Source organism: Eumetopias jubatus, unplaced genomic scaffold, assembly GCF_037043125.1.
Source record: "Eumetopias jubatus isolate StellerSeaLion01/CBP00866 unplaced genomic scaffold, mEumJub1_p1.0 scaffold_6, whole genome shotgun sequence".
Taxonomy (NCBI): Eukaryota; Metazoa; Chordata; class Mammalia; order Carnivora; family Otariidae; genus Eumetopias; species Eumetopias jubatus.
In genome coordinates, this window is record NW_028274812.1 from 66,211,926 (window position 1) to 66,224,301 (window position 12,376).

The 12,376-nt window shown below is 41.5% G+C and overlaps 1 protein-coding gene across 7 annotated transcripts in view; it reads left to right on the forward strand.

The window, feature by feature from the left end:
• The first annotated feature begins 9,257 nt into the window (after positions 1–9,257).
• The window catches only part of EPHA7 (EPH receptor A7), a 165,092-nt gene continuing 161,973 nt past the window's right edge, over positions 9,258–12,376 (forward strand). For 6 of the 7 annotated variants that reach the window (XM_088024273.1, XM_088024272.1, XM_088024274.1 and 3 more), the window contains exon 1: positions 9,273–9,369. In XM_088024273.1, coding sequence (XP_087880399.1) covers positions 9,273–9,369 — 97 coding nt within the window. Of the gene's footprint in view, positions 9,370–12,376 lie in introns of all 7 variants that reach the window. The other variant, XM_088024277.1, reaches the window with a different exon arrangement.

The following is a 12,376-nucleotide window of genomic DNA, read 5'->3' on the forward strand; positions in this document are numbered from 1 at the left end:
TTAGCCCGAAGGTCATCCACTTACCGCAACCAATATTTATTACCCCAGGTCCTAGGGGTCAGGAATCCAGTGCCATGTATTTGGATCCGCTGGCTCGGGGTCTCTCACTGGCTGCAGTCAAAGTGTCAATTCAGGGAGGATGTGCTTCCTAACTCACACACAAGGCTGTTTTTAGGCATCATAAGATGTACTTTCAAGATCATTTAAATCAAATTTCTTCAGCTTAAAATGTCTATGGTAGTTTGTTTCCTCAGAAAACTATAATTTATACTCTCCCTGCTCTTTACATACTATCTCTGCTGTGTGAAATTTCCTTTCTCCTGTCATCTTTGTTTATCTGACCAGGTCTTCTGTGTAACCCCAAATCAATCTAAAATGCCAGTCCCTTCTAGAATGCTCTGCCAGTCTGAGTTACCACTCTGCATACATCTAACAGACCACCTCTGTCACTTAAAAGGCACTGTCTGTTCATTGTGTATATTTCTGTCACGTACCATTAGGGAGACCATTTCCTATGTATTTTTGCATACCAGTACCTAGCCAAAGGCTAAATAATAGAATGTGCTTTGTAAAGTGTGATTAATGAAGGGAAGGAACAAATAAAAGAGAGAAGGAACAAAGGAGGGAATAAGAAAGGACAAAAGGGGGAGATGGCAAACGAAGAGGTAACCCTAAAACCAGGCCTTAGTCTGCTAAGTATAGTCATTACGGTATAATGTTTCATAATCTGAGGGATAGCACATTCTGTGGTATCTCATGATGTGGCAAAGACATTGCAGGCTAAATATAGAAGAAAATATCTGCAGGTAGCAGATAGTTCACATTATGATCATTAAGAAGAAAAGCCTAAGAGGCCTAAAGCATAGGGCTAGGTTCTAGAATAGGAATCATGTTGGAAGGATGGATAGCGGAAGTTTACTCAAGGGACTCACACTTAATGGGCCAAGACAGGGATCTGAATACCAGATTTAGAAAACCAGATATAAGCCTTGACTCAAGAATGAAACACTGGTTCTCTGAGTATATAACTCATTCTCCTTGAATTCTGCCTTCCTAAGGCTAGGCTTAGTTTGGATAGAGACCAAGATGAAAGCCTAGTGGCTTCTACTAGGTATAGAGAAATATACGAGGTCTGTGAGCCAAGTAGAGCTTAGAAATGATATATTATGAATAGGTGAATATTTCTGGATCTGTGTTCAGTATTCCAATCAGTTATCTTTAAATAAGTAAATGTGATAAGATAAGCATTTACTTTTAACAATAGGATACATTCCTTATAAAAATAAGCTTTGGAAACATTTTAATTTTGAATAACAGATATTACTAGAGAATATATTTCATGCTAAACTATAAAATATGAGAAAATAAAAATTATATATTGTCACAACTGTACAAAAATATATACCATCATATTCAAATTTCATATATAACTTTAAAGATCTTTATATACATATCTCTAACAGCAAAATTTATATAAAATTTATACTTTCATCATCTGGTCAAAAATGGATCTATTTTTTTAAGCCTTAAGCTTTATTAAAGACATTTAAATGGGTGGGGCACCTGGGTGGTTCAGTCAGTTAAGCATCCAACTCTTGATTTCTGCTCAGGTCATGATCTCAGGGTTGTGAGATCCAGCCCTGCATTGGGCTCTGCACTGGGCGTGGAGCCTGCTTAAGATTCTCTCTTTTCCTCTCCCTCTACCCCTCCCAATAATAAAATAAAATAAAATAAAATAAAATAAAATAAAATAAAATAAAATAAAATAAAATACATTTAAATGGGTGAATATAGAGTAGATTTTTTGAAATATTCATTATATTTTGAGGTATTTGAATACATAGAACTCTAACATCAATCCTAAGCTTATAACTGCATTTTTTTTTTCCTTTTTCATTCAGTATCTTTATTATCCTGTTGTACAGCCTTGGGAACAAGTATAGCCAACTGAGTCATAGATGTTATTCTGTAAAATGGATACAACTACTTTTTATCTAAAATGTGATAATCTACTGGACAGTTTCCTAAAAGTACCTGGGGACATGCATGTTATTATAGTATATCTTTATTCAAATTTAGAAGGTAATTATTTCCTCAAAAGTTTAATTCAAAATATATGTAAATATAAATTGTTAAAATAAAGACAGAGATGTGATAGTATAGAAACATTAAATCCAAATTGAGATCTGAAAGTACTCTCATAAGGGGTCCTGTCTTCTTTATTGGAATGCAGGCTAATTTATTCTGTTCCTGTACTTGTGAGGTAGATAAAGAGGGTTTGTCTTTTATGGTTCTCATCTATCCTTAAATGAGGCAAACTTCTCCCATGTTTTTCACATCTTTAGTTTTACAGACTTTGCCACCGGGGCTTGCCTGTTAAAAGACTGACAAGAGAGTGACTATCAGATATTAAATACTTAATTAAACTGAGATTGACCTCAGTCATTTCATCAGTCTAAAAATCAACTGGAGAATGTGCTAGGTTAACTCTATAGCTTTAGCTAAAGCAATGCATCTATAAAACCAAACAATGATAATAATAACCCCATAGAATCTGAGATGGAGTATAAATTTTCATGAAAATTTTCTATCTGATCTGAGTGCAGAGAGGGGAAAATGAAACAACCTTGGATAAGCCAGATGATAAAATCATATTGTACATTGAATCATCTTGTAGTTTATGGTCAATAATGTGATTATGAAGACATCATTACTGTTGACATGGCTGAAACCAACACTGAGAAAAACTGGCTAGTTACCTATTTCTCTAAACATACAATCTCCTTGATTCTAAAAGGAAATATGAGTCACAAAGGAATCCTGCTGATGATATTTGGTCTCTTGAGTATTGGGCTAAGCTTTATTCACTTTCATATGTTCCTTTGTGCCTTTCTAAATTTTTAATAAATATGTGAAAATCCTATTTTGTTTTAAGTAAACTGGAGGCCCAATGTGGGCTGAACTCACAACCCTGAGATCAGGACTCCCATGCTCCACCAACTGAACCAGCTAGGTGCCCCCCAAATCCTATTTTTTAACTGAGGTTTCTGTTCGTATCCTCTTCTGAGATATTATGCTACTTAGATTATTAATCTGTAATTAGTTTGATCCACATCATTAAGAAGAAATATAGTCACTTATCCCTTTTAAGTTGGCTTGTCCAGCTTAAGAGGAAATCCAGCATCTCCTTCTTGAGGCTTTCTCCTGTCTGTAACTGTCTAAGAACTCCTAGAAGTGCACTCAGTCCAAAGGGATCGGATTTTTTCCAAACGAGTAGTATGTTCAGTACATTTTCTTTTCTTTTTTTTTTTAAAGATTTTATTTATTTATTTGAGAGAGAGAGAATGAGAGACAGAGAGCATGAGAGGGAGGAGGGTCAGAGGGAGAAGCAGACTCCCCGCTGAGCAGGGACCCCCGATGCGGGACTCGATCCCGGGACTCCAGGATCATGACCAGAGCCGAAGGCAGTCGCTTAACAAACTGAGCCACCCAGGCGCCCAGTACATTTTATTTTCATTACTGCTATACTGTGTAACTTTTGAAATCTGGCTTTACAGAGAATTGCTAGTGATGCCTTACTCTATAGACCCCTTCTCAGCTATGTTATTCCACATTTGAGCTCCAGTGGTATAGCTCTTTTAGTTCATGATAACATAATTAGAACAAACACCATATCTGGGTTGCTGGGTTCAGAGGACTTCTGAACGTTAGGCATGTGTCTTCACCTAGCAAATATTAATCCTAGAATTCTCTTTCCCTCACAATGAGTACTCCTTGGAGATAACTCCAGATCATTTACTTTTTAGTTAGAATCATCCTAATATTTCAGTGCGTCTAACATTGTTGAAACTCAAATGGGATTGCGTTGGAGACTTATGATACCTCTCCTCCCAGGAGGATCGTTGTCTCATATAAATTTGCCCACTTTCTCCACAGAACAACATTACATATCAAGTCAAGGGGTTAGTATAAGGCACCTCTGGCAGTATACAGAATTTCATCCTTGGTCAGTGCAGAGAGTACCCAGTTTTATAATGTTATAGGCTGGGGATACTGTTTATGTATTTTTTCTCTCTTAACATAAAAACTCTATTTCTAAATTACTTTGATATATAGAAATTCCTACTGTTTGGACCTTTTCTTAGACTTCCTTGAGAGTAGCCAAGCAAATTTTGACAGAATTTCATTTTTAGTATTAACCATGGCAGAAGGCTCTGGTAAGAAGTAGTCTCTGAAATTCTCCTCAAGCTAGAGAGTTCTAAGAACTTCACAGGATCCTTAAAACTCAGGACCATCAAGTTTGAGAGAATACTCAATCCCAACCTGGTCCTATTTCCTAGGTAACAGACTTTTGGGAGTTAAGTGGGTGGAGAATAAGAAAGAGAATATCTGAGGTCTATCTAGAGACTCAGAGTTCCACAGACGTTAAGTTTTAAAAAACTGGAGAGAGCTTTCTGCAATATAATTCACCTTCTAAGGTACTTTTGGAGCCCCTTCAGTTAACTTGGTCTCTATAGACTGAAAGAGGTCATAGAACATCTCACAAATTTTTATGAAGGCCTTCAGTTGGCTGGCACAGGTGCAAAGAGAATAAGAAACTTAAAAGTGCCAATGGGGCAAATATATGTTAATTATATATATAAAAAGTTATATAGATATAAACACATAAAATTATATATTTAATTTCATAATTACCTTGTCTTTATTCAGTGTAGACTTGATTGGCCAGAACACCCAGAGATCCTGGTGCCCCCTGGTGGTCACTGAATCATCACAGATCTCCTTGACACCTAAAATCCAAGGGTTTAAGAGCTAAAACACTGCAACATGAGAAACTATGAGAGCATGTAGAAGTACTTTACATAATTTAAGCTAGTTCTTCCTATCAGTGCTGGTGGCTTATGGCAGAATGAAATATAGTTAATGCAAAGGAAGAACCTTTGCAGGCAAAATCAAATTTAAAAAAAATAAATTCTTCTTAAGAGTATTGTACATGTATTAAGTGATTGTGAGTACAATGTGCCACTTTCTCTGCTATATTTAGCAGTTCTTTTAATATTAGTAAAAAAATAAAAGTTATTTGACTTAACACTTTTGAATATTATAAATGAAGAGAATATTTCCAAGTAACACATTAGCAACATTCAACTGGACTCTTACAATTTTGATATAATTTTTTTTTATCTGTTAAGAGGTCTTAAATTAACTCAGTAATTGCAGTTGGAGAATTATATTTGTTGTTTTCATAACAGTATCAATTTATCTGACCTTACAAAAATGAATAAACTTTTATAAAGGCACAAAATATAGTCTTGACTTATAATTTGATTCTTGACCTCTGATTTCCTATACAGATTTGGCTAAATCTGAAGCTTAGAAAAACAGGTGAAATTATGACTGTGTGTTTTATGAGCCTAGTTTATGTACATTTTTTACATTGGACTGCAAATAAATATTTTATATACACTACATAAATCATGCTAATGTAAATATGTAAATGATTTTCCTGCACAGTGGAAAGATTGTTTACATTTTGACTGAAATCACAAATGGAGAACCCAATTTTATGTAATATCTATTAACTGAGACATAATGTTTCTTTTCTGTTTATAATCAGTTTCTTCTGCACAGTACCTTTTCTAATTCAGTTTAAATTACCCCTTTTTCTGTGATGAACTTGCATTTTCACATTTACCAGCTGTGAATGCATTTAGACAGTAAGTGCAAAAGTAGTAGGTTCAGAAACAGCCCTTTGATTTCATTGTTGCTGTTAACTGTTTAGTTTGGCAGCCTTGGATTTGTAACATACTGAAGTCTCAGATTTACTTTATCCTCTAAAGGCCTGTTTACTGTACGCACGTGCACACACACGCACACACACACACGAAAACGGCTTTTTATTTGAAAATTCATGGAACTTATTCCCTGAAGTCATTATAATTTACTCCTAAGTTACTATTTCTTCCTTAAAGTCATAGAATATCTTCCAGAGATAAACAGTGAGGTGAATATTAGTATTGAAGCATGTTAAAAGGCGATAACAGCTGTAACCGTATTTGGAATGTGTGTCTTGAATTTGTACATTTGTTTTCATATATGTATAGTTATGTGTGATTATTAGTAATGAGATAAAAATAACATGGTGCAGAAAAATTAGGTGTATCTTCTTTGCATCTGAAAATAGGTATTTTTCATCTTTCTACTATATATGTATTATAAATGTTCAAAAGAGGAGATAAAAATGGAAATGTTAAGGTTTATCTCTATTTTTTCCATTTATTTAAAATTAGCTAAATATATGTAGGCTACTCTATCAACTGCATTGTATAATGAATCCATAAAAATTAAAAAGTAGTTTTCAGAATTTCTTCTTTCACTCACGTGTTGATGTATACACGATTTTGTATAGCTCAGGAAAATAATTTTTTTTAAACTCACTTTATATATACACACACCACATTTACTTTTCTAGAATATGCTATACAGATAATAGCAAAAATCATAGATATGAAGCTAAAATAAACTATTTTTAAAGTGATAGAATGAAATTCACTGTTGAATGTTATTTTAAAATATGAAAAGTTCTGTGAACTGATTATTTTTTATTTCAAGGGCTTCATGAAAATAGGTTTATGTGCTTTGCTGTTAGCCAAATGCCTTCTATTAACTATATATACTAAAATACATGCTGTATAATACTGCACGATAAACGTTCTTTTGTTGACTAAGTCATTCACTTTGATTTAAATGTTATGACTTCTTTACCAATATACCTAGATACAAAAGAAAGAAGGTTGGTAAACCTAAAAATGAGTATCATTATGCAATTCTGCAGGGAAAACTGTCAGCAGCCTGGCACATGTGCATTTAATGTGAAGCCTCTTGTCTCTAAATATAAAAGCAAGGCTGCACATGCCCCTATGTCTGACAGACAGAAGGGACACAATAAGGGGATTCCCTATACCACCTACACTCATCAGAGTGAAGGATGTTACTTCTTTGGTTTCCTGGTTTAATGGAAAGTTATTTGTAGTCACATCACTGAGCATTAGTCATTCAATAGATGAAAGGAATATTTTAAACTTTAAAGGCTACCTTGGTGTCATTGTTAAGTAGTGGGGATGAGACCCTGGAGAAAGTGCTGAAATCCTGTAGACTATTAACTATTTAGAAGTCATTTAATATTTGTGAGTTTGTGGTTCTGAGATTAATAGTTTTATAGCATATGTGTGGAGATTTATATTTTTAATTATGTTTTACCTTACAATTTTTACTCTAAAGCATCTGTTTGTGTAAATACCACTTGATTTTCTCTGTAACACGTGCACTCTACATTTTTTTGTCTCTTTTCAAGGTTAATCTATTAAGCAGTTTACATTTTCTATGCATCCTTTAAAGGGCACTTAAGATGCTTTTAGATATAATTTCTAAAATATTTAATAGGCATAATGGCTAGGAACAAATAACATTTAAGAAATAAACTACAGAAGCAAAGAGAGGTTAGAGAAGGAAATTTCATTTCTTTCTTCTTTGTAATTGCATTAAGCAAGTTAAAACTACAAGAGACAATTTACCATAAAATAAAACGTAAAAATCTGGGGATCTGTCATCTGTGAGAAGTCTTTGCTATAAATACCAGAAACAACTCAATTTACTTTATATTTCTATATAGAAAGGATAGGAAAAGTTTGGAGTTTTAGGCGAGATCAAACTTTGTGTCTATTATAAATAAAGGCAAATCATGAATGACAGATTTTTTTTTTAAGAGAGAATTATAGGACAAGAAGAACACAGAGCTCATCTTAAACATGTGATCAAGTTACTCTGCGGTGACCTTTGAAATTGGTGATTTGGCAATTAAGGTTTTAAAGTTCTTCCTCTTATTACACCCACCTCTTGAATTGCAAAGTGTCCGAAACTGCCTAATGGTACACGGATTGCTCTACGCAGGCGTCCTTGCTATTTTAGTTGGATGAATTCAACTGGAGATGTTGGTTACACTTTTTATTCTCAGTTTCCCTTGAAAGATTGAATAATAATAATTACATAATTAAGTATTGGAATGTATCAATTTGTGAAAGAGGTCTTGCTTTATTAATTTAATGCGTGGTAACATTTTTTAAAATTAAGTGTAATTTATGCAGTGAAATGGGAAACGTTCAAATTGGGGCAATCCAAGGAAAACCTCAAAAAATATTAAAACATATAAGAAAAGTGATACGGAACCTTCTAAACGTTCTCTCTTCGCGTCCTACTTCACCCAACCAACTATTTTGAGATGATAGGGCGGGGGTAAGGAGGGCACCTAAAACAAAAGACTTCCTTTTTCCACTCCCTTTTCCTCTGTTTCTTTAGCCAGAGCTTGTTGCAAACTCTTGGAAACACTGTTTGAACATAATATATTTGGATACTTTTATTCTTCCAGGGACTGTGCTGGGTGGTGCCTAGAGCTGACTGCTGTTGAGTAACAGAAAAAAAAGAAAAGTAGAAATCTTTCAAGAAATGAAAAGAACAAAGTTACCCGACCCGCGGAGGTTTTGAGTAACAAAAAAGTAAAAGGCACTTTACTTAAAGACAGCTTATTTCACTTCCCTGGCTCCGTGCTTGGTAGCTGAGAGATGGCTTGCATTGCCTCTGGTTTCTAAAAGACCATGAGGAGTACCGCTATATATATAATACTCTATGTTGGGAGCGTTAGTCTCGAATTGATTCTGCTCCACGAAACGTGCGGTTGCTAAAAGCCGAGTGCCCACAGCAGCACGCACTTCGGCGGCCTTCCGCGTCCTCCCTTCCCCAGCATCTAGCGAAAGCTGGGAGCTCAGACCCTGGAGGGAATCCTGGACCCGCAACCTGACTCCGCTCGCAGCCGATTGGCCCGCGCCCCGAAGCCCGCCCCCGAGGCCGGGGCGGCCTTTTCACCGGGACCCGCCCCTCGGCCCTGGGAATCGCCGCCCGGCAGGCCGGCTGCGCCTGCCAGTCAGCCCGAGTGGCGGAGGCTCTCTGCTCGGAGCCCCGCCTCCTCCCCCCTAATTGATATTATTGGAGTGTGGAGCAAGCGGCCGGTCTGCAGTCGGAGACTTGCAGGCAGCAAACACGGTGCGAACGAACAGGAGGGGGAAAAAAATAAAAAAGCTAAACGTGGAGCAGCCGGCCGGAGGTCGAGCAGGGGAATCGATGCGAAAAGCGTAATAAAAAAGAACCCACTTCGGAGCAAACATCATTTAAAAAGCTACGACTCAACTGAAACCTAAAATAAAACCTGCTCATGCACCATGGTTTTTCAAACTCGGCACCCTTCATGGATTATTTTATGCTACATCTGGCTGCTCCGCTTTGCACATACCGGGGAGGCGCAGGCTGCAAAGGAAGGTAAGGTGATGGGAACGCAAAGTTTGTTCTGACTTATTTATTTAACGGTCTACCTGCACGAGCCGGCTAGTCCGCGGGGCTGCCGGCCGCGCCTCCGGCGCGGGGCGACCCTCCCCCGCCGGCTCCCCGCCCCCTCACTGGTCCCGCTGCTCCCGGCAGGCGGGCGGCAAGCTGGGCTACTCCGAACCGCCTTCAGCCCCGTGCCGGGGGCCGTCCGCCCGACGGGAGCGGGATTTCTGGCGCGGGCAGTCCGGAGGGCGTGAGCAGCAACGGAGAGCGGCGGGGCGGAGTGGGGTGGTGTGTGTTGGGGGGGGAGGCGATGACCAGCGAGCTCGTTCTCTAGGATCGTAGGCGGGCCAGATCTCTTCCTCTACCCTTCTCTTCCTCCTCTCGGTGTTCGCCTCTGGTGGGGTAAGCTGCGGCCGGAGTTAGTCGGGAGACGGGGGAGCGCAGCTTCTAGTGTCTTGGCCAGCCCGTCGGCGAGCGGCTGGTGTCCCGAGCCTTCCCACAGGGCCCGTGACTTGTGTGAGCTCCGAACGCTCGGGTTACTAATGAAGCGCTCAGTGCGTCGGTGGAGGAGGTGCGGGCCTGCAGTTGGCGCTCAGCCGCCGGCGCGGAACAATAACGCCGCGGAGGTGAAGCGAGGGAGCGGTGCACGCTCCGCGGCGGGAACGTCTGCGTTCAGCGCGCGCCGCGCGTGGGTCCCGGCGGCCGCGCGAACAGCCCGAGTCCATCCGGCTCGGCGGGCCGGGGAGGCAGGGGGCGGGCTGGGGCTGTGGAACTGATGAGATGCCGCTTGGGTGACTACAAGTCCCCAAACATCTGCCCGGCAGTTGAGTCCGAGTGATCAGACCTTGCGAAGGATCTGGATCCTGAAGGCTAGTTCTGGGTGAGGAGAGGAGGTTTCATTTGGGCGGCCAGATACGCCTGTATATGGTTATTATTATTATCATTTCTTCTCCTTTGAACCACTGACAAGGTAAAATACCTTTCGGTGCCTGTAGTTGGAGCTGGGGAAAAATAAATCTTCTCAATGGAAATGTCTTGCTTTTTGAGCAATGTAACAATCTCCACCCCCACCCCATCCCCCCGTCTTCCAAACTGTCAATCTAACGTTGATTTCCCGTTATTTAAAAGCAAGATACTAATAATTAATTGTTCCTTAAGTGTGGAGAATGGAGGAATCTGTTATCAGATTTAGGTCATGATGGTGATGTGGGGCGGGGGGGAGGGGTTGTGTTCGATACTGGTTCTCGCTTCACGTAGCCCTGAAAACTTAGTGATTTAGTGCTGCTTTTTTCCATTCTCTTCGTGCACCCCTCGTCTTTCACTCAAACCACACCCCCAACCCAACGCCAGGTCCTACTTCTTGAGCCAGCCTGACCTTCTGACCCCAGTTTCCATATCTGCAACCAGTGTTGACGCTGAACCCATTCAGAGAAATTTTCAGAGAAAACCATGACTCCGAGCTGTCGGTTACGCGTTAGACCCCAACCGACGTCTGCCAGTAACATATATCCATGCACACCAGAATGCACGTTTCTACTCGCCTGACACTAGCGATTAGGAACACTCAATTCTGGAACCTTGTACTGATTGCTCCAGAATAGCGGGACCTGAGGAAAAGTTTGCACCGCTGCGGCGAAGCCGGGCGCGCAAGCTCACGCAGACCCGGCAGGAGTTTGAGCTATAAATAACTGCATCACTAGGGGGAGAGGTTCCTGCAGCCAGAATGTCTCGCTCGCTTGCTTTTCTCTTCTGGGTGCAAGATACGTGAAGAGGATTCAGATTCTAGGAGGCTGAATTCTTTAAATGCAGAAGTGAGATGTTTAAAAGGTGGGCGGGAGGGCGAATGCGCCCCGCTTCTTAGTGGCGACGCTCCCAGCGCGCAGCGTCGACCAAGAGCTGCGGTTCTGGGAGCGAGCAAGCCCCGAGGGGCGCCGCGGCACCCAGGGGCGAGCGCTGGGAACCGCCTCGAGCAGGTGCCAGGCCTCCCAGGTTGGCCGAGGGTGGATGGAGGAAGATGAGGGACCTCCTTCCTTCACTTTCTTCATACGTGTTCTCTCGGGAGGTCTGTTCCCGCTACTGGGAGGGCATGTATAAGTCAGAATCTGACGCTTGGAGGCGAAGTGCAGCTGCTGTTTTTCCTCTTCGTAAATGCCGCCGCCGCCTCTCCCTCAAAGGAGACGCTTCCCGAAAGCCTCTCTCCTCCTCCCGGCTCCTTCTGGAGCAAGGGCGCCACTGGCTCCCTGGAGGGTCCAGGTCTGGCGGAGGCGTAATGGATGCTCGGCGCGGCGGGCGCGCCCGTCTGGCAGCCCCTGCCCCGCCCCACTGAGGGCCCCGCCCCGGCCCCCGCCGCCGCCGCTAGCCGCGCGGCCCTTGGCTGGCTTAGCCCGGGCGCGCCCTGCATCTTGCCCTTGCCTTTACCCCCGCGCGGCAGGGAACGGAGTCCCGGAGCCCGGGCCCGTGCGCCCCAGGTCCTGGTCGGCCTCGGGGTACGCCTCCGTGGGCGCGAAGGGAGGATGGCGCTCCGCGCTCTGAGCGGGAAGGCAAAAGCGCGCACTTGCGGGTTTATCCGGAGAGCGGACGACGAGGAGACACGCTGGTCACTTTAGAGCTGCTTCTGATTAAACGCTCAGGGGCTGGTTTCTGTTTTGTTTTTATTTGTTAGTTTGTTTCTCTCTTAACTTGTTTGCCATCACCACCCCTCCGCGGTCCCTTGGTTCCCACCCCAGGCAGTGCTGAGGGGTAACGGGACGGCAGTAAACAATCATCACATTTCTTGTTTCACTCTCCAAAATGACTCGAAGGTCACCTGGGTTTAAAATCCACTTGTCTCCTGTCAGTGCAGAAGACAAAAATAATAGTAATAATAAATCATCTCAAAAGGAACCTGGAACCCATGTTGTTTCGTTGTGCTAATTCTCTATTGTTGAGGACAAAAACAAAATAAACTTTAAACATTATATAAATTCACTAGTCCAACGATTTATTGATGTTTCCAGTG